General features: G+C 40.2%; 1 protein-coding gene across 2 annotated transcripts in view; it reads left to right on the top strand.

The window, feature by feature from the left end:
* Positions 1 to 10,257, top strand: part of mipepa (mitochondrial intermediate peptidase a) — a 234,065-nt gene extending 223,808 nt beyond the window's left edge. Inside the window, exon 19 of one of the 2 annotated variants that reach the window (XM_041200012.1) lies at positions 9,969 to 10,257. In XM_041200012.1, coding sequence (XP_041055946.1) covers positions 9,969 to 10,066 — 98 coding nt within the window. In that variant the 3' untranslated portion in view covers positions 10,067 to 10,257. The remainder of the gene's footprint in view (positions 1 to 9,968) is intronic. The other variant, XM_041200015.1, reaches the window with a different exon arrangement.
* The last annotated feature ends 16,438 nt before the right edge of the window (positions 10,258 to 26,695 follow it).

Genomic DNA, 26,695 nt, shown 5'->3' on the forward strand with positions numbered 1-26,695 from the left:
GGAAGTTTTAGTTTAGGAATAGCCACTTTAGTAAAGTGACTTTGGGCTGCTGTGCTTCCTGTTGGTGGATTTGACTGGACTGTGTTGATACATTCTTACTGACGTGGCCTGTCTGCTTTGCCTGTAATTGACCTCATCACCACAGTTTGGGACAGGATCTGAGTTGTCTGATATTAGCCGATTTACACCCCATGCCAATGGTGCAGAAGGCCCATTGGAATTTCAAGTCCTTAATGCTGAAACAAATTGCTTGGTTTTATTACAAAAATAATGTTTACAATTGTGTAATTCGATTTTTATTCTGTTGCTATAACTCTAGATAAAGTATAGCTTTCAAGCAGAAATGAGCAAAATCTGTGAGGCTTTGCAAATAAAAATGTGACCTTACCAGTTGCCCAAGGAAATTAACAGTGAGAGTTTCAGGTTTAGAGTGGGTGGTGACCCATTCCTTGACCCCTTGATCATTTGTCATCATCTACTTAGATCAGAGATCTTAGTTGCCAAGAGAAACTAAGTGGAATATGGCAGCATTCACAATCAGCTGCTATAGCAACAATCTTCCATCCCTAATAACTGCATGGCTTCACTGGGCGCAATTTTTAATTTCAAACTTTTAATTTTGTAAAATTTTGATGCATAGTGTTTATCCATTTAATCAGCTAGGTTAAGTTCTGTAGTTCTGTTATCCTTTATGTAAATGTCCTTTAGTACTGGATTTGTGGAATATTAATCCAAATTAATAGCATTGTTATTTATAATAATCTTTAAAATATTTGCCATGAGGTCTATGGGAAAAAAACTGGACTAGAATAAATTATTCCAAAAACTTGCACTCTACAATTAAAGCTCACATTTAACTGGCTTTATATGATGTTCACCACAGCTGTTTTCAATTTATTCATTGTATTCAAAGGAGTGGTCAAGCACAAGGCCAACAACTGTATCTAATTGTTCTTGTGAAAAATGTACAATTTAAATTTTTTTAAATTTTAAAATTTTCAGGTAAAATTCATCACATGGTAGTAGGCCTTTGATCAGGCCTCAAAATCTTGCATAACCTTCAAACAAGCTGAATAGGAGACTTCTTAGGTAGTCACTCAGGATCAAGGATGACTTGATTCTACTCTGGTTTCATGTGTTCTGAAACAGCTGATCAGTCCAATGTACAATTTGCATATGGGTTAGGTGATGCCTGAAAGGTTGGATAGCTGGGTTGTTTGGAGGCTTTTGTGTTCCCTCCGACACCTTGACTTCAGCTTTGTGTGTTCCTGACAAAGTCTCTCAATATCTTTGGTGTCTTCCCAAGTGACCCTTCTCCATTTTGGTCAGTCACTTTGGTCATAAGAATAGAAAAGCAGAATAATCTTAAAAGGTATGAAATTTGTAAGTGTTGATGTTCAAAGAGTCTTGGGTATGCTTGTACAAGGAAGGCGGAAAGTTAGCATGCAGGTGCAGCAAGCAATTAGGAAGGCAAATAGCATGTTGGCCTTTATTGCAAGGTGATTGGCGTACAAGAATAAAGAAGTCTTGCTACAGTTGTACTGGGCTTTGGTGAGACCACAACTGGAAAACTGTGTGCAGTTTTGGTCTCCACATTTAAGAAAGGATATACTTGTATTGGAGGAGTTACAGCGAAGGTTCACTAGATTGGTCCCTGGAGTGAGGGGGTTGTCCTATGATGGAAGACTAAGTAAATTGGGTTTATATCCTTTGGAGTTTAGAAGAATGAGAGGTGATCAAATTGAAATCTATAAAATTCTGAGGGGGTTTGATAGGGTAGACACTGAGAAATTGTTTCTGGTGGTCGGGGAGTCTAAAACACAGGGACACAATCTTTAGGACTGAGATGAGGAGAAATTACTTCACTCAAAGGGATGTGAATCTTTGGAATTCTCTGCACCAGCGATTGTGGATTCTCCATCGTTGAACACATTTAAGGCTGGGATAAACAGATTTTTGGTCCCATAGGGAACTAAGGGATATGGGGAGTGGGCAAGAAAATGTAGTTGAAGTCCAAGATTTGCCATGATCATACTGAATGGTGGAGCCGGCTCGACATGCCAAATGGTCTACTCCTGCTCCTATTTCTTCTGTTGCAATCCAGAGTTTTCCATGAGTCGGCAGTTATGTTTGACCTCTTCAGGTATGCTTTGAGGCATCCTTAAAGTGTTTCTGCTGTCCTTTTGGGAGCCTTCTGCCGTGACCAAATTCCAAGTAGAGCAATTGCTTCAAGAGTCTGCTGTCAAGCATACAAACTTCATGTCCTGCCCTGCAGACCTGGCTTTGAGCGATTAGCACCTCAATGTTGAGCAGGTTAGCTTAGGAGAGGATGCTGCTATTGGACTGCCTTTTGTGCCACTAAGTTTGGAGAGTATTGCAAAGGCACTGCTGGTGGTATTTCTCCAATGCTTTGAGGTGCCTGCTGTAGGTTGTCCAAGTCTCTGAAGCACATAGGAGTGCAGGGTTCGTTGCCTGGTAAACCTGGCCCTCAAATACTTGTTTCTCAGTTGGCCGAAGGCTGAGCTGGCACATTGAAGCTGATGATGAATTTTGTTATCTATGTCTGTCTCCATCGAGAGGAGGCTCCTATGATGAGGAAAATAGTCCACATTTTCCAGGATGCCGTTGATGATCTTAATCGACTTGGGGAGGTGTTTTGCTGTGGAAGCTGTTTAGAAGAGTACCTTAGTTTCCTTTATTTTTAGTTATAGACTATTTTCTGATATGCTGCGGACAGGAGTCAGCAATAACCTGGAGCTCTGACTGAGTGTACACACAACCATCATCTGCATATTGAAGCTCCATAATTGACGTTGGAATGGTTTTGGATTGAAAGCGGCATCGGTTGAACAGTTTCCTGTCTGTTCATACCTGAGGGTAATTTGCTGGAAGTGAAACCCCCGTGTTTTAGACTCCCCAACCACCAGAAGCAATTTTTCAATGTCTACCCTATCAAACCCCCTCAGAATTTTATAGATTTCAATTTGATCACCTCTCATTCTTCTAAACTCCAAAGAACATAAACCCAATTTACTTAGCCTTCCATCATAGGACAACCCCCTCACTCCAGGGACCAATCTAGTGAACCTTCACTGTATCTCCTCCAGTGCAAGGATAAAATGGAGAAGAGAGTTGGCTCAATGACACAGCCTTGTTTGACCCCGGTTTTCACCGAGACAGGGTTTGTGGTGATTCTATCGGTGAGGGTCACAGCTTGCATGTCATTCTGGAATAGATGGAGGATGGTGACAAATTTTTGCTTTGTTTTTAGATATGGTGAGTGATTAATTGATTAACATTCCTGGCTTTCATTAGTTCCCTGTTGGCAAGTTCAACCTCATCTGTGGAGCTCGGTCCCTTAAATTTGTCCACATTGAACTGTTGCTATTAATGATTAGTCCAATGCAAGCATCATCACGGTTGCTTTATAGGATTTTGGCTGCCTCCTCTGAGTCCACCATTTCTCCTAATTAAAATTTCAAATTAAATAACTTTACACTCTAACTGCCATTCTGGTTCATCTATGTGTACTGGAAACAGGAGGATCACAGCTTGGATCCCTGGTTCAACTCAGCTTCATTTTCCTGAGTAAAAGATATTTCACATTAATTAGATTTATTATTATTAATATTTCTCAAGTAACAAATAGATAATTTTAGGCTCGTCCAGTCTCCTATTTGGTATTACATTGTAAAACAAAGTTTAAATTCCTGCTGTTGTCCAACAGGTACTGAGAGATATTTTAGTCCCTTAGAGCACTGAAGGAATTCATAATAAGGAGCAGAAATGGAGCAATAAAGATCTGAATTGAAGGTTGCAAAAATATCTATGCTTCAATGCGTTATATAAGTTCCAAAGAAGAGTCATATTGGATTCGAAACGCTGACTGTTTCTCTTTCCACAGATGCTGCCAGACCTGCTGAATTTGCCTACTTTGTTTTTATTTCAAAAAAAGTACCCTCATTTTTAAAAAAAAATCTACTTTAATCACTAATTTACATTGTCTAAACCTTGACTTCATGCAAAGATCTGCTGTTTTCCATGTTAAGTGCAATTACTAGAATGGAAAATGTGCTTTACACCAAGTTCAGTGCTGCAGGAGCCAATACATGCATATTTATTGTGCGTTAATTAAATGATCCAAATTATTATATCTGCTTTCCCATATAAATGGTGAACTATTGAAGTTGCAGCAAGTTTAAAAGTAAATTGTTCTCTATTTAATTGAGCTGAGTCCTGCACTTCACAGAGGAGAAAGTTAGCTGCACAGTAGCTCCAGGCAAGGGCGAGTCCATCTTGCTATGAGAACCTAGACTCTGATCTAATGAGGATGCAATTCAAAATGAGCTGCAGCAGTCTCAATTTGTGTAATTGCTATGTTGGATCAGTTACTGCAAAAGCTGTCTTTAACATTCACTGAAAAAAAGAAACATCTGAAAAAGCCTTGGTGCCTGGTTGAAATAACATATTGTGGAAACTGTTTCACTTGTGGAGCTGTATAATTGCTAACTAACTCCCACAATAACTTAAAAGGCTTCCCTGCTGTGTTTGAGGTAAGCTGTTAGTTGTGGTTGGGGAAGAGGAAACACGATATTATGATACTGGCAAGTTTACAAATGCGAAATATTCACTTCAAAAGCTGACCACTGACAAATCACAATATTATAAATCTTTGTTCTTATGGAATGGCACCTGTTTTCCATTTGGGTTCTGTTTGGATATATCCAGAGTAGGGAATAAGTTAAATTTGGATGCATAATGTTAACTATTCAGAGTATTGACATTGTGGATTAAGCTATTGTTCAAACTCCGAAATGAATGACGCTCAATAGTTATGGTGGGCTTTGGTGATGTGATTGGTAAACTTGTACAACAACAACTTATTACATTAATATAGTAAAACACCCCAATGTGCTTATATAACATAACTTGTATGGCCATCAAAGCTTATATTGTCCATGGGGAAAGATATCAGGCATTCAGTTGTGGATTTTCCAAACTGGTGTGCCTGGTTTGCAGTTGTAACTCTGACAGATTGCCTTGGAAATATGGGCAGAGTCTTTCATATCTGCTCACACCACCTGCAATTAGCCATTGATGGGAAATGTTGGGTATAGAATCAAACAAGTGGAAATCTAAATTGCATATTAATTGCACACCATTTCCCAACGTTTTGTTGCATAGGACATACATTTTAGATCAGTGTTACTTAAAATTAATCTTCAAGTTTGCTAAGAACTCTGCAGCTGTTAAACTTGATTTCAAGAGTAAAGTAAATAAGCTGATTCTGCAGGTTAATGTAATTTCCCCCTTCTCAAAATATATCAATCAGACAATTTTGTACCTTTTCTAGCCCTATGCTTGTCGTTCAAGTATCTTTTTTCTTAATTTTGACCTTACTGATGCTTTTCATTATATTAAAGACCAATATCAAGTTTCTCCTCAGTTTTCTTTTTCCTTTGAAATTGAGTTTTAATTACTTGAGCCAATTTTCCATAATTTGGTACTGATGCCTTGAATACCCTGATCATTCTTTGAGGCCTTGCTTATGAAATAAGGTGACTGAAACTACTCAGGAATTAGTCTCACCATTAATCTATATAAGTACGATCCAGTAATCTCTGTCTAAAGGCTTTTTGTGATAGAATTTCTTTTCACAAGACTTTGGAATTTTAGCTCTCCTTGATCATTGGAAAAGAGGCTGAGGGAACAGTTAACATGGAACAGTTTCCACTCTTCCCATTGATCTCCAATTTTGGTGGTGAACAAGGCTCCCACTGGACTCTGACGGAAGCCTCATTACTAAATATAAATCAGGGTCATGTAACATATATGAGATCCCATTGGCATTTAACCCATCCTGAGCAGTGTGACAATTAAAGTTGTTGGGGAACCAGCAAGATCACTGAAATTCAAAGTAAATGTAAAGAAAAATTATTGGAGGGGCTGGGTGGAGCAGGAAAGTTCAGGACTGTACTGCTGCAGACTCCTGTTTCTACCCCCAGCTATGAGACAGCTGTAATACATAGGCATATATATCTAGTCTTCCAATCTTTATCCTCTCCCTCCAGTCAGCTGTCACTTTTAGCCAAAAATGGCCAAAGAGTTGGCCAGTGACATTGAAAATCTATCTTGAACTCAAACATCAGGGTGGAAATGTCACCTGCTCCCATGGCCTTCCCAGGATTTAAACCTGCCCTTAATATTTTTCTCCTAATTTAATATTACTCAACCAGGACTCAATGATATACCCACTATTTATAATTTTCTCAAAACATTAAGATTTTTCTTGCCTCACTTTTCAGGTCCAAAAATTGTAGTGTGTATAATTTTCAGTAAAATTAATGCCTATATTTGGTACTTATTGAATCATGTTCCCCACCATTTACAAACTATAAAAACCCTCCTGAGACTCGATGGTCTTATTACTACTGAATTCAAAGCCTGTATCTCGAAACATACAAATTGCAAAAATGGGTTATGACAGTTGTTTCAAGTTTCCCTATGGGATTTGAACAACTCAGCCTTTACCATCAGCTGTGTCATAATAGTCCTTCTAACACAATACCCATTTCAATGTCCAACACTGGATTAGGCAATTCACATTGATACCAACACCTGCTGTAAGCAGTGGAGAATGTATGTGTACGCACTGAGCAATGCAGAAATAAGATGGAAAGAACTGTAGAGCAGAATGTGTCATTTTTGTAGACACCAGAAATGCATCCTCATTGTTACTATAGGTTAAGCAGAATGTTTACCCTATTTTTTTTGGCATATGTGAGGAAGCTGGCTTCCCTGTTCCTATGCTAAGAGCTGATGGATCTCATGGATGCAGTGAATAAAGGAACATCAGGCCAAAAAGAACAGACCATTAAAAACAGAATTACCTGGAAAAACTCAGCAGGTCTGGCAGCATCAGCGGAAAAGAAAAGAGTTGATGTTTCGAGTCCTCATGACCCTTCAACAGAACTCCATTAATGAAGGCTGTCTAATTTTGCATCCATTCATTTAAATGGACAGAAATTGCTGTGAATTTTTTTTATTCATTCACTGCATATGACTATCATTGGCAAAACCAGGATTTGTTACCCATCCTTAGCTGGTGGTGAGATGCGCTCCATGTTGTGAAGGTATACCCAATGTGCTGTTAGTTAGGGAGTTCTAGCATTTGAGCCAGAAAAGATAAAGGAATGGTTAGGATGGTGGGGAGCTTAAGAGATGGCGGTGTTTCCATGTACCTGCTGCCCTTGTCCTTTTAGACGGTAGGGTTTGCAGGTTGGAGAGAGCTTGGTGAGTTGCTGCAGTGTATCTTATAGATGTTAAAACTGCAGCCACGGTACATCTGTGGTTTAAGGTGGTGAATGAAGTACCGACTGCTTGGATAGAGTTAAGCTGTTTGAGTGTTGTTGGAGCTGCACTCACCCAGAAAAGTGGAGAATATTCCACCTTACTCTTGACTTGCACCTTGTAGGTGTGGGAAAGAACTTGGGAGTCAAGAAATGAGTCACTTGCTACAGAACACCTGGCCTCTGACCTGGTCTTGTGGATGCAGTATTTATGTGGTTGGTTTCAGTTAAATTTCTGGTCAAAGATGACTCCGAGGGTGTTGATGGGGAGAGATTCAACAATGGAAATACCAGTGAATGTCAAAGAGAAATGGTTAGACTCTGTTTTTGAAGATGGTCATTGACTGGTGCTTGTGCTCCTTGCCTTATTTTCCTGTGTTCGCTGCTCCAAGGAGATCCAATAGCCCCAGGCACTCAAACAATAAGTTCTCCCTATAAGTGCTCAAATGGAAAAGTGTATACACTAAGTATATCATTTTGGTAAGCACTAAACACGGAATCAATAGAAAAATGATTAGTTTAAAGAAGCATCATTTTCCTGAAGAAGCGTTTATCATTTTCGAACAAAAATATGATTGCTGATCTCCCCCCAAAAACTTAAATTTAACACAATTTTTGAGGTGGTTGATGCCATTGTAATAAACGTTTCAACTGAAAGCTAAAACCTTAAACTTTTTAAAAATTATCATCCATTTATGTTTGAAAACTTTGGTTTGACCAATTGATTAGGGTGAAAATATAGTTAAAGTTTTCTGTTTCACTAAAGCAGTACAGTAGTTATTTAATTATATTAATCGACAGCACTATAAACATTTTGGTGAGTCAAGACTTCATATTATAAATATAAATTCCATGAAGATATGATGACCCATTTGCAGGAAAAAGCCAATATTTCTTTTGTGCAATGTCCCTTTAAGACTAAAGTGGCTGGGAAGTATTCTGAAAGAGGGTTAACTGGTTTCCTGATTGTGACATCATTAAGTTCCAAGAAATGTTCATTTGCCCTGGGATTGCCATGGGGCTGAACAGCTAAGAAGTATTGGGGTAAATACAAAGCTAATTGCAGTGGGGCTGGGTCAGTCTGTGTTTTCTGAACACAGAGAATTCACATGAGTGAAAAAACAAGGCAAGGTTCTTTCTAAATGGAGCAGTTTTGTGTTTGGCAGCCTTCAAGCAGATTCTGGTGTTGAAGCTGGTCTCTGAGAATAGAGCAGAGGCTATTACTATTTGTGTTAATCCGTTGAAAAGAGCAGAAATCTGAAGACAAGAAAGGGCAACAGATTGTGGATTAGACAAGACCCATTGCTGCCTTTTCAGTGTTGCCAGATCCCACCAGTCTCTCTAAAGGGATCAAAGAAGGAGTCCCTGGTGATTGTGTATCTTCAGGACAGTCGTGGCCTGAGTGAGAGAGGGTTCGTAGACATGCATCTTGTCAGTAATAACTGTGTCCTTGGACTTTGGATAGAATACAGCTGCTGGTGAATCTGACTCAATAGCTGGAATGATTGACTGGGAAGTGAGAGACCTTACATAGCAGAGACCAAGTTGGAAAGAGTGTAAGGTTGCATGTGGTCCCATATTTGTGCAGGAAGGAAACTGAGTGCTTGTAACTATGTATGGTGTATCTTTGTTGTATTGACTAATTAAAGTGAAATTTACCTTTTTATTTGAAATACCCTTCACCTTTAATTAATGTTTGAAATATGTTGATTTCAGTTGGTTTGTTGGAGTATAAGTTTTTAAAAGTAAAATCTAGTCCAGCAGTTTTCTTTCTTTTTAAAAAGTTATCAGTCTCCATGGGGATTGTAACAAAAGCTTTTAAAGTAACTAATGATGAATTTAGCTGCTGATAATAAGTATTTGACATGTTTTGTAATGGCTTGCTGTTATGTTTCATATAAAGTGGATAATGAACAGCACAAAATGAAACTCTTTGTCTTGTCTTAGTATGTGATAAATCTGTCATGGATATTTCCTATTTAATGGCTCACTTAATACAAACTATATAGAATGAGGTACTGATAGTGTATCAGAATGACTTGACCATGTTGACCTTTAGCAGTGCAAACAATATAGATACGCATTTGGACAGGCATGTTTACATTGCCTTCGTAGCACTTTTGAAAAGGGCTTGCTGACAAGAGTGAGATTTAAAGAGGTGGTATGTTTAAAGATAAGTCTAGGGAAAATACTTTCTATTCAAATACTCTCCCATTTTAGAGTGAACAAAATGTATACTGATTTTTCTTTTTGGTCACTTACTTGCACAGGAATATGAATTTTAGAGAGCATTTTGATTATCACTAAAATTTAATCTTCTCAGATCTTAAATAGGTTCCGTTATTCTAATTTCAGCTTTAAATATAGTAACTTGGGTAGTCATTCTTTCTTCCAGATAACTAGATCTTGATAATGTCAAAAGAGCCATGCAAGCTGTGCCAAAAGGGACAGAAGTTTAATGCTAACAGAAAATGATTGATCAGGGATGAAATTGCACTTGAGAAGTAGATCAGAGTACAACTGAAGTTGATCTTCAAAGGAAATGATTTATATTAGAGACTATTTTAATAGGTATTATGAACAAAGTAGAATAAATCTGTAATAATTTTTTATTTGCAGGCATGCTCCAGAAGAAACCTTCAATGGATGACTTTGTTGATGCCTTGGTGTCAGACCTGGATTTAAACTTTGAAACATTCTTTATGGACTCTGAGTAATTAAAATAAAAGTCTCCGGGATGTTTGATTTACATCAGCATCCATGAAGTAAAATTGAAGCATTTATATATGTGTGTGTGTATATATTGTGATTTATAAAAATAACTTCAATGCTATTAACATATTTTATATTGTTTGGAACATATTTTAACTGTTTTAGTTTTCATTAAAGTACATGCTATTTTTTGGAATACCAGTATCTCAATTTTGTTGAAGCTAAAAGGTGGATGAGTGTTTTTAATATTTCTGAATTTTATTTTTTGGAAGCAGTAGAAATTTGCTTTCTGGACAAAGAGATGTGTTGTTACCTTTTGCAGATTAAACTCAGTTTGCCTGTTCACATAAGTAAATGCTGGGATCATTTTGTTCCAGTTAGATTTGTTGAATATGGCATGACTTCTTGCACAATTTACATTGTATACAAGAGTGTCAAGGGTTTTTGTCATCATAGAGAGTGAGGTGAATACTATGGAGTCCTCGAGGTCAATTTTCCTTATATATTAAACTGAATGCAAACAGATGTTCTGGTTTAGGATTCCTCAACGAAATGAGTCTAAAACAGCCCCTTCCAAATCTTCAAGCCCATAAAAAGTAAACCAGACTAATGAGTAGAAAATGTGAGCATTAATAGAAATTCAGTGAGCTTCAGCTTGGGCATCCCACATTGTTAATTTCTCCCTAGAGAAATTGTAAAAAAACACTGTATATAATTTTCTCTATAAATTCCAGTTACAGCTTTGAAGAGTTGTCCATTTTAACAACTATTGTTGGGCAGAATGAGCTTCATACAATTCATAGTGTAGCTATGAATTCATTATTTGAAAACTTTAACCTTTAGAATTTGGATGTGTATTTTTTTACCTTAGCCAGAGGTAATAGCAAATCAGAAATTTATTTTCTTTAATGACCTTGAAGGACATCCAATTGCATGTGTTCTAGATTTGTGACTTTTCTTTCTTGACAATACATTACCTGTTTGTACTTGTATTTCATTTAACTGCTGGTCACATATATTATAATGACAAACTGAGTGGATAATGCTAACATATGCCATGCCACTCATCTATTTTGCCTATTTTATGCAAATGAAAACCATTCATTCTTGTTAAATTCATACCACATGCAACTGAAGTTTGTCCTAGGTTCTGAGGAAATCACTTGCTGAGCACACCAGTTTTGTTTTATTTATTCATGGGATTTGCGCATCGCTGGCTAGGCCAGCATTTATTGCACATCCCTAATTTCCCTTTAGAAGGTGGTACTGAACTGCCTTCTTGAACCATTACAATCTATGTGGTGTAGATACACCCATACTGCTATTAGGGAAGGAGTTCCAGGATTTTGACCCAATGACAGTGAAGGAACAGCAATATATTTCCAAGTCAGGATGTGGAGTGGCTTGGAGGGGAACTTCCAGGTTGTAGTGTTCCCATATGTCTGCTGCCCTTGTCCTTCTAAATGGTAATGGTCGTGGGTTTGGAAAGTGCTGTCTAAGGAGTCTTGATGAGTTTCTGCTCCTACGTCTTATGGTCCTGCGGTAACAGACCTTTTTGCTGCTGAAAACAGTTTCTCCTTATTTACTCTGTAAAAACTATTCATGATTTTCGACACAACAAATATCCCGAACAACAACTTGTATAATGCCTTTAACGGAATTTAATAAACACCTCAAAGGATTACGTCGGAACAGGTTATTAAGTCCAACTAGTCTGTGCCAATCTTTATACTCAATTCAAGCCTCGCTCCATCTTTTCTCTGCATCATTCTCTCAAAACCTTGCCTAATTTGAAAGACCTCTATTAGGTCACCCCTCAGCCTTCATTTTTCAAGAAAGAAGAGACCCAGCCCGTCAATCCTTTCCTGATATGTACATCGATGCATTTCTGGTCACATCCTTCTCCAGTGTCTTTATATCCTTTTTATAACATAGTGACAAGAACTGCACACAATTGAATGTGTCCTCTTTGCTCTCCTGATTGTTTCTTGACTTCTCTGTTAATCTCTTTGTATTTTCTCTTATCATTCACTCCTCCACTGTCTGTGTATTTAATGAATGTCTCTTTCCTAATTCTCAATTGTTCATCTTACGTCTTTATCTATCCATGGACTCTGATTAGTATTTGGGGTTTTTTTTGCTTTTAGCAAAATATATTTTTCATGCACTCTGTTGAACACATTTAAATGTTTCCCATTGTTGTTCTACATGGTTATTTGAAATATAGCTGACCATTTTATTTTCTCAAGTTCTATTCTAAGCTCCTCAAAATCAGCTTTTCTCTAATCTACTGACTTGTTTTTTTCTTGTCATACTTGTGTCCTTTTTTTATCATCTTAAAGCAAATTATATTAAGGTCACTATCGCCGAGATGTTCCTCCACTTTACTTCCCTTATCTGCTCTGGTTTATTCCCCATTACCAGATCTCAAGGTGTTTTACAGGAGTATTATAAGACAAAACATGACTCCAAACCATGTAAGCAGATATCAGATCAGATGACCAAAAGCTTGGTAAAGAGTTTTTATGGAGTGTTTTAAAGGAGGGAAATGGGTAGAAAGGTGAAAAGATGTAAGGAAAGTATTCCAGTACTTAGGGCCAAGGCAACTGAAGGCACAGTCACCAAAGGGAGAGAGTTTAAAATTGGGGGTGCTCAAGAGGCCAGACTTAGGGGCGTGCAGATATCTTGGTGGGTTGTGGGGCTGGAAAACATTACAGAGATAAGGAGGGATAAGGCCATGGAAGGATTTGAAAGCAAGGATGAAATTTTTTGAGGCGTTGCTTAACTGAGAACCAAAATAGGTCAATGAGCATAAGGGTAATAGGTGAACTGGATGATGCGAAATAAGGCACAGGCCGCAGAGTTTTGGGTGGCTTCATTTAATGGATGGTGGAATATAGGAGACCAGCTAGGATTGCATTGAAATAGTCAAGTCTAGAGGTAATGAGGGTATGAATGAGGGTTTCAGCAGCAGTTAAGTGGAGATGAGAGCAAAATTGGGCAGTGTTACGGAGCTGGAAGTAGGCGGTCTTAGTGTTGGTACAATTATGAAGTTGGAAGCTCAGCTCTGAGCCAAATATCACACTAAGTGTTAAGAATTAGAGAGTGTAAGCTATATATGTATTTGTGGGTGTTAGGAATGAGTTTTAACTTTAAGTTTAATTTGTATTTCTGTATTTGTGTGTCAAGAAAGGGGGGATCTTGAGTTTTGGTTTGTCTTTAAAAGATGCCTGCATTTTAATGAGGTTTTACGACTCTTGGAGGGGAGTTAAAACAAACACCAGGTGGAAAAAAATTGCTGTTGCCTAGCAACAGAAGGCCCAAGGAGGCATTTGAAAGCAAGGATGAAAATTTTTGAGACGTTGCTTACATGAGCAAAGCAGAACAACAGTTTTGTGGTTAAGTTGGAGCCAGGAGAGGCTGGGGACTGCAGAGAAAGCCGATTTCCCATAAGAACAGGAGAAGGTCCCAGAAACAAGGGAGCACGCTTTAAAGGAAAAAAAAAGTCCCAAGAAGACCTTATGGTCAAAGGAAGAACAGGAGTCTGGAAAAGGTCCAGTTCATTGGAAGTGGAAGTGAAAGTAAGGAGCAGAGAGGAAGGTTCCAAACTTAAAGGGAGAAAGCTGCATGATGCAGACTTAAATCAAAATAGGCTTACGAGAAACCAGAAGATCTGAGGAGACAATCAAGGTTGGTGACTCCTTACTATGGGCATGTGAAGCATTGCTGTTCTATTGGCATGGCTGGGTATCTGAGAGAATGAAGTGGATTTCTTTATTCCTTATTATACACCAGAGGACAATATGTCCAGGACTTAGCACACCCCACTATCAGGTATTTTATATAACACTTTTTAAATGTCGTTTTACAAAAATTCATAAATATTAAACACAAACACCACATCTCCTCCCCCTTTAGCCAGGAACAAATCAGTCAGGCAGCTTGCAGATTTGCTTTGTCCTAGAGAGGAGTGTTGGCTTAGGCATCTCAGTTGTTTGCTTAGAATTGGAAGGTACTGTTGTTCCATTTGTTTCTGTTCATGTTCAACAGTTGCAGCTACAAGTGCTACAGGGTTGTCAGTTGAATCAAGTTGGGTTTCACCAACTGCAGCAGATGTTTCCCAGAAATCTTCCATTGTGACTGGAGATCCTTGGAAATTTGGTTCCCCGGATTTGTCTTCTCTAATCTGGTCAGTGTGTCTCTTCCAGATTCCACAGGAAGATTCAACACCATAGGCCAGTGGTCCTCAATGCTTGATGATTCTTCCCAGGAGCCACTTTGGTGTTCCACAGCAATTTCAGAGCCAAACAGATTGACTCAATTTAAACTGACGGGCTGGTTTATTTGTGTCATGTGACCATTTCTGATCATGTTGCCTTGAACCAATCTTTCCTTTCAAATCCGGACATAGAAAATCCATTCTGGTATACAATCGTCTTCTAAACATCAGCTCAGCAGGAGACACACCTGTTGTTGAATGTGAAGTGTTACGATACATGATCAAAAAGCCCTTCAGCTTTAACTTCCAAATTTGTTTGTGTCCTCCCCTTCAACATGGCCAGTTTGAATGTCTGTACAAAGTGCTCCACTTCACATTTGGGTATGGGTGGTAAGGCGAAATGAGAACCTGCTTGATCCCATTGTTTTTCAGGAATGACACAATCTACTCTGGCAATCAAAAAGTAGTGAACACGTTTTGGAGAGCATCAATGGTCTTTGCTGAAGTAGTCGACTTCATGGGAATGACATGAGGCCACTTTGTGCAGGCATCCACCACATTCAGGAACGTATGTCTGAGAAGTGGTCCGGCAAAGTCCACATGAAGCTTCTGCTGTGGGTGGTCAGGCCAAGCCCACAGATGTATTGGTGCAGGAGAAGACTTCATTTCTTGGCAAGGAAGGCAATAACTGACCATTTCTTCGATATCTTTACCCAGGTGTGGCCACCATACAAGTAGATGAGCGAATGCTTTCATTTTGACAATTCCCGTGTGACTGAGGTGAAGTTCTTCTAACGCTCGTGTTTGGAATTTTGGAAGAATAACAGCTCTGATTCCCCATAACAAACAACCGTCTTGCAGATTCAGCTCAAATCTATGCATGTAGTAAGGCTTAAGCTCAGTAGTCACTTCTTGAGGTACACACCAACTCTTCTGTGTGTACAGGTAAACTTTGGAGAGAACAGTATCCCTCTGCATTTCAAGTCTAATTTGATCCGCTTTAACAGGTAACATATCTGTCTGGTTCACATTGAAAGCAGTGACTTCACTTTGGTTTGTGGAGCTGTGGTGTAACGGAAGTCTGGAAAATGCTTCTGCATTTCCATGATTCTCAGTTGAGTGAAATGTAATTTTCTACTGGTAAGCAGATAAGATCAGTGCCCACCTTTGTAGGCGTGCAGCGGCAAGTGTCGGGGTTTGTGACTTCGGGCTAGGCAACCAGGTCAAAGGCTTGTGATCTGTAATTAACGTGAATTTATATCCATACAAATATTGGTGGATCTTCTTGACTGTATAGATTAGTGCAAGAGCTTCCTTCTCAATTTGGGAATAATTTTGTTCTGCCTTGGACAATGTGCGTGAGGCATATGCAGTGGGCCTTTCACTGCCATCAGGAATTGTGTGGGAGATGACAACTCCGACACATCAGATGCATCACAAGCCAGGCTGACAGGCAACTTTTCATTGAAATGTGCCAGGATTTTAGAACAAGTGAGCTTTTGCTTGAGTTCCTTGAAACTTCCCTGACAGGCTTGTGACCAATCCCATTTTGCATTCTTCTTTAGCAAATTACTCAGTGGTGCTGCCTTGGTAGCCAAATTGGAAATGAACTTGGCGCAGTCATTCACAAGTCCCAAAAACGAATGAAGCTCCTAAACATTTTTGGGCTGTGGTGCATTCACCACTGCCTCCACCTTTCTGGGTGAGGTTGAGAGGCCAATATCATTGTTCACATGTCCCAGGTACTCCACTGAGGGTTTCAGGAACGAGCATTTGGATTTCTTACAGCGGATGCCGCATTTTTCCAGTCTACACAGGACCCTGCCTAGGTTCTCTAAATGAGTTGGGAGGATTTTCCTGGTGATGAGCATGTGGTCTTGTAAGTAGATTACACCAGGGATGCTCTGCAGCCCATGGCCTATTGGAATAAGGCTGGTGATGACGTGATTCCAAATGGTAGTTGTTTGTATTGATATAGACCTCTGTGCGTGTTGATGGTTGTATACTTCCTGGAATCTTCACTCACAAAGCAAATCGCAATGCAGCTGAGTAATTCACTCCATTCAGAGCAGCAAACAAGTTCAAGTTTAGGTGGCAGGAACTGATGCACTTCCAGGGAAGGATTAATGGTGATTTTATAATCACCACATATTCTGATAGACCTGTCATCCTTCACCACTGGGATTATTGGAGCTGCCCACTCTGCATAATCAACTTTCTCAAATATCTGAAAGTTTACAAGTCGTTCTAGTTCCTCCCACATTGAGGAGGAAATTGAATGTGGTTTGAAGAACCTTGGAGGAGCTTCTGCCTTCACAGCAAGTTTGGCTTCAATGTCTTTAATAACTCCAAGACCTTCTTTGAAGACATCAGTATGCTTGCCTAACAAAGACTGCAACATGGGTTGCAATGCATTTTATTTATTTTATTCCAGTCTCAGCTGAATTTCTTTTGGCCAGTTCCTGCCCATAAGCGATGGATGATCCCCTTTCACAATGATAAGTGGCAACCTTGCTATTTGATCTCCATATTTAGCTTGAACAGACATTTTTCCAAATATATTCACAGACTCACCAGTGTAGATGCTAAGCTGGAGGAGGGTTTTCTCCAATGGGCATTTCTTGAAAATTTTCTCCCTTGTTTTCTCTGAAGCAATAGAAACAGATGCTCCAGTGTCAATCTCCATTTCAACCATTTTACCATTTAAGGCAATGCCAACTTTTAGTCCTTCATCCAGTTTCAGGTCAGATTGAATGCAATACAATTGCTCTTCTACATTGTCACTGTTAGTTTCACAGAATCAGAATCTCAGAATCACACAGTGCAGAAGAGGCCTTTCAGCCTGAATCTGCACTGACATGTGAGAATCATCTGACCTACCTACCTAATCCCATTTACCAGCACTTGGCCCATAGCCTTGAATGTTGTGACATGCCTAGTGCTCATCCAGGTACTTTTTAAAGGATGTGAGACAACCCGCCTCCCCCACCCTCCCAGGCAGTGCATTCCAGACCGTCACCGCCCTCTGGGTAAAAAAGCTTTTCCTCACATCCCCCCCCTAAACCTCCTGCCCCTCACCTTGAACATATGTCCCCTCGTGACTGACCCTTCAACTAAGGGGAACAGCTGCTCCCTATCCACCCGGTCTATGCCCCTCATAATCTTGTACACCCCAATCAGGTCGCACCTCAGTCTTCTCTGCTCCAACGAAAACAACCCAAGTCTATCTAACCTTTCTTCATAACTTCAATATTTCATCCCAGGCAACATCCTGGTGAATCTCCTCTGCACCCCTTCCAGTGCAATCACATCCTTCCTATTATGTGACGACCAGAACTGCACACAGTACTCCAGCTGTGGCCTCATCAAGGTTCTATACAACTCCAACATGACTTCCCTACTTTTGTAATTTATGCCTCGATTGATAAAGGCAAGTGTCCCAAATGCCTTTTTCACCACCCCCCCTAACATTCCCCTCTGCCTTCAGAGATCTATGGACACACACGCCAAGGTCCCTTTGTTCCTCAGAACTTCCTAGTGTCATGCCGTTCATTGAATACTTCCTTGTCAAATTACTCTTTTCAAAGTGTATCACCTCACACTTTTGAGGGTTAAATTCCATCTGCCACTTAATCTGCCCATTTGACCATCCCGTCTATATCTTCCTGTAGCCCAAGACACTCAACCTCACTGTTAACCACCCAGCCAATCTTTGTGTCGTCCGCAAACTTACTAATCCTACCCCCAACATAGTCATCTATGTCATTTATATAAATGGTGAATAATAGGGGACCCAGCACAGATCCCTGTGGTATGCCACTGGACGCTGGCTTCCAGTCACTAAAGCATCCTTCTATCATCACCCTCTATCTCCTACAACTAAGCCAATTTTGAATCCACCTTATCAAATTACCCTGTATCCCATGTGCATTTGCCTTCTTTATAAGTCTCCCATGTGGGACCTTGTCAAAGGCTTTGCTGAAATCCATATAAACTACATCAACTGCATGACCCTCATCTACACACCTGATTACCTCCTCAAAAAATTCAATCAAATTTGTTAGGCATGACCTCCCTCTGACAAAGCCATGCTGTCTATCCCTGATTAAACCTTTCCTCTCCAGGTAGAGATAGATTCTCTCCTTCAGAATTTTCTCCAATAGTTTCCCTACCACTGACGTGAGACTCACTGGCCTGTAGTTCCCTGGCTTATCACTACAACCCTTCTTAAGTAGCAGAACCACATTAGCTGTTCTCCACTTTCACTTTCTGTCTCGTCTGGACTTGCATTACTTTTGTCATTTGTTTCCTGTTAATGCGTCTTTTTAAACTTCCTGTTTATTTTCAAGAGTGACTTGTCTGTGTGCTCCTCGTGTTGCCCTTTTCTTGGCAGTACTGCTTTACTGTGATCAACTTTTGATCTATGTGCACGCTGTATGTGTCCCTTTTTTTTCCACAGTAGTGACAATCAGTGGTTTTCCAATTACAGGTTTCTGTATTATGCCTTATTCCATTACAGCGGTAACATGTTTGAAAGCGAGTATACCCTGACTTCACTATTTTAACTTTGGTATTGTTAGATTGCGCTTTCAAATCTCCAGCTTGTTTTTCTGCCATTTCTATGCTTTGCGCAATCTTGAACGCTTTCTTCATTGTCAACTCTTGCTCCGCTAATAATCTACGCTGAATTCTTTCATTTCTTAGTCCACAAACCAAGCAATCATGCAACGCTTCTTCCAGGTAACCTTCAAAGTCACAATGTTCCATTAATTTTCTCAACTCAGCCAAGAACTAGGTAACTGACTCAATCTCATGCCGTCCTCTTTGGTGAAACTTGAATCTTTTGGCAATAATTGCTGGTCTGGGATTGAAGTGCTTTTTCAAAATGTCCATAAGCTCTTCAAAGCTTTTATCTGCTGGCTTGTCAAGAGCAATGAGATTTCTCAGTAAAGTGAAACACTGAGGCCTGCTTTTCCTCTTCAATCTCATTCACAATGAAAAACTGTTCCATTTGCTCAACATAAGCTACAAAGTCCATAGTAGTTGCATCAAAAACCTCCAAAGCCTCTAACACTGATAATCCCACCCTCGTCGCCATTTGAAGTGTTTGTCACTTCTCAACAATTAAGAGCACGCACACACATACACAGCTACCTGTTTCTGAATCCCAGCTTCCCATGTAAAAAAAAAAAAGCAGAAGTTCCTTTATTCTTTATTCCACACCAGAGGGTGATACATTGGGGACTTAGCACACCCTACTGTCAGTTTTTTTATATAACACTTTTTAACTAAAGTATCCTTTTACAAAAAATCATAAACTTTAAACACAAACATCATAAAGTGTGTGTGGATGGAAGCTTGAATGCATGTGGCGAGCCAGGGGAGGAGAACGTCGGAAGAAGAGCTCAAAACCCTTGTGGAAGGCGTCTGATAGAAATCCTCGTTTGAGAGAAGATTGCAAAGTGGGTCCTTTGAGAGTAGAGGTTGAAAACCTTCATGTGAAAGACAGAGTTCAGTGAGATTGGTTGGGTTACAGTGTGACAAGCATCTGGGGGGAGTTGATGAGAGATCCATAGCATCTGTTTGAGGTGGTTATCTGTCATTTGGTTTCAGAGTGTGGTGTGTCTGACCACAAGTCGCCTATTGGTTTGCATAGACTGTACTTAATGTGAAAGTTAGAGTATAAGATGGCTTTTGTACCTTGTGTAATCCTTATAAATCTGTATATACCTGTAAAGGTATAGTTGTGGGTGAAGGAGTATTGTAATATAGTTCATCTTTTCTTGTTTAATAAATGGTTTATTCTTTTGTTAAAAGCTGACTCCTGTGACTCTGTTCAGTAGCTACTTTCCATGTTTCTAGGCAAAAAGAACAAGTTAGGATCTATCAAGCTGGATTCCACCCTGGGATCTGGCTTGTCCATTAGTAACATCAGCTGGGATCATTGCACAAGGACTAGCTTAATCTCAGATTGTTGCCAGGGAGCAGGATGGATTGCAGATGCTGCCAGACCTGCTGAGTTTTTCCAGGTATTTTTATTTTTTTATTTGAGCAGGATGGAGTCAGTAGCTCGGGATCAGAGTTTAGAGTGGGGGCCAAAAACTATGGCTTTAAGCTGCCCAATATTTAATTGGAGGAAATTTATGCTCATCCAGTACTCATATGCAGCCTGACAGTTTAACAACAGTGCTTTCGGATGATGTCCTCTTAACCTTCTTTACTCTGAGGAGAACAATCTCCGTTTCTTTAGTCTCACAACATGACTGAAGTCCCTAATCTGTGGTACCATTGAGGTAAATCTCTTCTGCATCCTTTTCAAGGTCTTGACATCCTTCACAGTAAAACACACTATTCCAGCTGAGACCTTAACAGTATTTTATCAAGATTTAGCCTAACCTCCTTGCTTTTGTACCCTTTGTCTCTACTTTTTATGCCAAGGATCCTATATGCTTTTTTTAACAGCTTTCTCAACTTGTTCTGCCACCTTCAAAAATTTGTAGACATCCATCCCAGGTCTCCCTGTTCCTGCATCCTTTTTAGATTTGTACCGTTTAATTCATATTACCTTTCCTCTTTCTGTATCAAAACTTATCATTTCATTAAACAACATATCTGCCACATACCAGTCTGCCTGTGTTCTCTTGAAGTCTGACATCTTCCATTGTTTACCACATTTCTGAGTTTTGTACCATCTGCATATTTTAAACTTATGTCCTGTATATCGAAGTCCAGGACATGAATATAGCTCAAAAAAGCACTGGTCCTAATATCGACCCTTGGGGAACACCACTCTGTATTTCCTCCAGTCTGAAAATCAACTGTTCACTAAGTCTCTGCTTTTTGTTTCTTAGCCAATTTTGTACTTACACTGCCACTGTCTCTTTAATTACATGGACTTTAGTTTTGCTAACAAGTCTATTATGTGATAATGCTGAAAGTCCACATACACCACATCAACCATAACAACTTTATCGACCCTCTGTCATTTCATCACGTTGGTCAAACATGATTTGCTTTTTGACAAATTTGTGCTGGCTCATTTATTAGCCCATATTTTTCCTAATTAACTTTTTCCCCAGATTATTGGGAAGAATTATCCCTCCATTAGGGGCGAGTGCAGGAGTGGGTGTGGGCAGGTGCGCCTCCAATTGGTGCCCTCGACCAGGGGTGTGCCGCCATCCGTGACATCCGCCAGGAAATGCTATGCGCTCCCTGTGTGGGCGGGGGAGAGTGTGGGATTCCCTCAGCTGGGACTGTGCTCTTTCACGCACGCGCACAAAAGAGCACACTGATCTCCCTGAGGCTAAGTGCTGCCTTAGGGAGATCGGCTCAGAATTAAAACTTTGAAGGTAAATGTTGAAAAAATTTCCCAGACATGCCCCCTCATCTGACACTGTCACATGAGTTGGGACATGTCCATCACTTTAACTCAAACATTTATTAAATTTTTAAAAACCTACATGAAACCTCATCCCACCCGTGGTTGAGGTTTCATGCTTTTTCTTAAGCCTGCCAGAGCTCCCGGTCTGGCCGCAGGTCCATTAATTATGTTAATGACTTTTTAAATAGCCTCAATAGGCCGTTGACAGGTTGGCGGGTTCACAGCTAATTTGGCTGTGACCGCCCCCATCGACCTGAAAATGGAGATGATGCTGAGTGACGTCGGGAGTTCCGCCCGATGTCATCCCGCATCATTTTACGCGTCGGCAAGCGGGCCCCACTCCCCGCTCACCAACCTAAAGATCCTGGCCATTGTGCCTCAAAAGTTTTCCACGAATGACATTAATCTAACTGGTCTAAAGTTGCTGCATTTATCTCTCTCTTTTTTTAGAACAGGGTCACAATGTTTGTAATCCTTCAGTCCTCTGGCACCACCCCCATATCCAAAGAGGAATGGAAGATTTGGGCCAGAGGCTCCAATATTCCTTCCCTTACTTCTCTCAGTAACCTAAGATGCATCTCATCCAGACTAGGTGACTTTACTACTGATGCACTATCACTGTTAAAACCTCTCTGCCTACCTGTTCCACTCTGCTTGTTTTCCATTACATCTTTCAGCAAAAGGGTGAGCAGTGAGTGAAGATGATGCATAACTGAGCAATTTACTATCGTCCATGATGGCCTTGGCAGTGCCAGGTGCCAGTCATGCCCATAATCCTCAGGACCATCTCCTTGAGGGTGCTTGAGGGGCTGGATTTTTGATATTCCTCCATTCATCTGCTGCCTCTCCTTTTTGTGGGTGACCTTTCCCTACAAGAGGGAGGGCAGAATGTCAGTAATAGAGTTTCATTATGTTTGGGTGGTGTGTCTGCCATAACTAAATAGATGGAGGTATGTGGAGGCAGTGAACTGTGTGTGCGGCTGGCATGATTACAAGGTGTGTGTGGATGATATTAGGGCTGAGCCTGGATGTAAGGGAATGCTGCTGGATGAGTGATGGGCATGCAGTGCATTGCAGCACAAGAGGACGGTAGTGTGCTGGGTGAGAGACATGATGTGCAGATATATTCACTTAGCTTGACCACATAAGTGAGGTCTTTAAACGTTTCATGGGATGCATACAATGTTCATGGTGCCATTCTCTGAGTATTCACAATCCTTACCATCTACTCCCATTCCCTTTGCATAGTTACTTTGAGGAGCTTCTTGCCCCTGCTGGAAATGGCCTCCTCCCTGGCCTGGATCTCTCGATAGAGTGAGTCCAGGACAGGTCACAAAATCTGGGAGCTTTCTCCTTCCCTTGGAGTGCCATTGTTTCTCACTGAATGGTGAAAAAGAATTATCTAGCAATCTGCAGTGTATTATTGGAGCTCCCCTTTCATCCTTTTGTAGGAAGTGCTGGAGCACATGGTTTCTGAACAACACTACTCAGCTGTCTGGAATTTGCAGAGGGCGCCTACACAGAAACAGAGACTGGGGCTGTGCAGAAGCTGCTTGTGCCCACTACAATAATGGAAATGTGATGCGGAGATGGATTTTGAGTTTTACCCACCTCATTATCCATGGGCCCAGACATGCTGTGAATTGTGATCCCCAACCCAAATATTGTCCAAATGAATTTTGCAACCCTTGTGCCAGGAAAGTACCTGTATAACACACTTGCATATGTACTTGTTTCATGTTGAAAAACGCTCAGATTTTATCAACCCAAAATTGTGTCAAAGACTCTAGCTCAGATGGACTAATTCAGGTTCTTTTAAAGTATTTGTTAATTGGATCTGCAATTTTGCAGTCAGTATTGATAATTACAACAATCCACATAGAAAACTTATAATGTAGTAATACCCTATTATTAAAATAAACACAGTAACATGAGTAATTATTATACAAGTCTTCAAATAAGTTAATCTTCCATTAATCCCAGCAATGGGAACATTCCAGTCATTTTGCTGTGTAATGACTAATGTTTACCTATTATAAATCCATGATTAATTAAAGAAAAGAAGAGCAAAGGCATATTTACTCCATGTATAACTGAACATTTCATAAAGATTTGTATTGTCGTAGTGGTTTAGGAACAATTTTAAAACATTACTTCATTAGTTTAGCTTTCTTGGCTCTTATGGTTCAACCTCTAATATTTGCTTTAAACAGGTTAATTATTTTTCTTCTGGGACATGATCATAATTGACAAAGCCAGCATGTATTGCCCAGTAAAAACAGAAAACACTGGGAAAAACTGAGCAGGTCTGACAGCATCTGTGGATAGAGAAACAGGGTTAATGTTTCGGATCCATATGACTCTTCTTAAAAGCTAAAGAGAAGTAGAAATGAGATGGAATTTATACTGTTGGAGGAGGGTTGGAGCAGGTAAAGCAGAATAGAAGGACTGCGATAGGCAGGGGCTAAGGAGAGATTGACTTCCATTGACTTCAACTTAAATAGGGTTCCTTAATGCCACAATCGGATAAATGCTGCCTTGATGTCAAAGGCAGTCATTCTCACCTCCCTTTGGAATTCAGCTTTTATCCATGTTTGGATCAAAGCTGCAAGGAGGTCTGGGGCCAAGTGGCTCCGACAGAACCCAAACTGATTATTGGTGACCAGGCTACTGCTGAGTAACTGCCGCTTGACAGCACTGTCAACAACACTTTGCTGATGATCAAGAACAGGGCAGTAATTGGCCGATTGGATTCACCCTGCTTACATCCTGCTTGGACAAGACATCGTTTTGCATTTTGCCCAGTAGGTGTCTGTGTTGTAGCTGTACTGGAATAGCTTAGCTAGGGATGCAGTTAGTTCTGGATCACAAGTTTCAACATGACAGCCTATTCTGTATCCAGTATCTTAGGTGTTTCTTGAAATCATGTGGAATGAATCAAATTGGCTGAAGACCTGCATCTGTGATGCTGCAGACTTCGGGAGCAGGCTGAGATGGTTCATCCATTTGGCACTTCTGACTGAAAATGTTTGCAAATGCTTCATCCTTGTCTTTTGCATTGACATGCTGGGCTCCCTGATCATTGAGGATGGAGATGTTAGTGGAGCCTGATCCTGCAGTTAGTTGTTTAACTGTCCACCACCATTCACAACTGGATGTGGCAGGACTGCAGAACTTTGATTTGATCCGTTGGTTGTGAGATTGTTTTTTTTTTTCTGTCCCTTGCATGCTGCTTTTACTGTTTGGCATATATGTAGTTCTGTGTTGTAGCTGTACCAGATTGGCACCAAATGCTCTTTTATACACATTGAACCATAATTGGTCCCCTGGCTCAATGGCAATGGTAGAGTGAGGGATATATCAGGCCACAACGTTACAAATTGTGGTTGAATGTGATTCTGCTGCTGCTGATGGCCCAAAGCATCTCCTGGATGCCCAGTATTGAGTTGCTAGATCTATTCTGAATCTATTCCATTCAGCAAGGTGAAAGTGCCACACAACACAGTGGAGTGTGTCCCCTGCGTGAAGATGAGATATTGTCTCCACAAGGACTGTGCAATCCAATGCTGTGATGGATAGATGTACTAGCAGCAGGTAGATTGGTGAGGATGAGGTCATGTAGGTTTTTCCCTCTTGTTGGTTCACTCATCGCTTGCTAGAGATATGTCCTTCAGGACTTGGCCAGCTCAGTCAGTGGTGTTGTTACAGAATCACTTAATAATGGATATTGAAGCCCCCCCCTACCCTGAGCGCATTCTGTGACTTTGCCACTCTCAGTGCTCCTTCCAAGTGGTGTTCAACATGGAAGAGCACTGATTCGTCAGCTGATTAAGTTAGTGATCATCAGGAAGTTTCCTTGTCCATGCTTGACCTGATGTGATGTGACTTCATGGGTTTTGGAGTCAATGTTGAGGACTCCTAGTGCCAATTCCTTCTTACGATCTAATATTCCACCACCTTTGATTGGTCTGTCCTGCTGGGGGGACAGGGCATAACTAAGAATGGCGTTGAAGGAGTCTAGGACATTGGCTGGGGGTATGACTGTGAGTATGACTGTGTCAGGCTGTTGCTTGACTAGACCGTTGGGCTGATCTCCCAATTTTGGCAAAATTCCCCAGACATTAATGAGGAGACTTTGCAGGATAGATTGGGCTGGGTATGCCTTTGTCATGTTTGTTGCCTGGGTTGATGTGTGGTGGTCGGTCTGGTTTTATTCTTCTTGTTTTTTGTCATGGTTTGATATAACTGAGTGGCCATCTGAGCCACTTCAGAGGGCAGTTAAGAATCAACCACATTGCTTTGGGTCTGGACTTACATCTGAGCCATTCTGGGTAAAGACAGCAGATTTGCTTCCCTAAGGGACATTAGTGAACCTAATGTGACAGTTCCTTCACTAAAGTAACAAATGGGATTTAAATGAATGTGTTTTTTTAGCTTTTGTTTATGGATCTTCTTGTTATACTAATGGCAATGAAACTGGAGACTCGTTAAGAGTTATAACTTGATCCAATAGTTCAATACATTATCTCTGAATTTGCTGAAAATGTAATGGCATATGAATGACATGATGTTATTAATGCCAAAATTCAAACAACATGGTGAAGAAGAGATAGCCCGTAAGTTGCAAATTTGCCTAAGTTGCTGGCCAATTTGTGCCATTCCTTCATTAATTTTGCAACAACGACATTTTACTCTTAATCTCCCCATGAGTTTCTTGAAGTTGCTGCATTTGCTCATTAATTGCCCATCAAACTCACCACAGAAAGGCTAGTACTTGACGGTGTAAGAATTCTTCTAATGCCATTATTCTCAATCAAGCTCTCTGGCCCAGAAAATGAACAACAAAAAAATGTGAAGTCTCATTTCTTCGGATAGGGAATTGTTGTTGGAAATTTTTAAAAACATATCATTTTAAATTTTTACAGTTTTTTTTCTTCCTTTTCCTTTCTGTCTCTTTTTCTTTTTTTCCTGTCATTATTTCTAATTCTGTACCTGATCTGATATTGTTTTTACCCACTCTATTTCAGCATTCTT

Source organism: Carcharodon carcharias, chromosome 11, assembly GCF_017639515.1.
Source record: "Carcharodon carcharias isolate sCarCar2 chromosome 11, sCarCar2.pri, whole genome shotgun sequence".
In the NCBI taxonomy this organism is placed as follows: Eukaryota; Metazoa; Chordata; class Chondrichthyes; order Lamniformes; family Lamnidae; genus Carcharodon; species Carcharodon carcharias.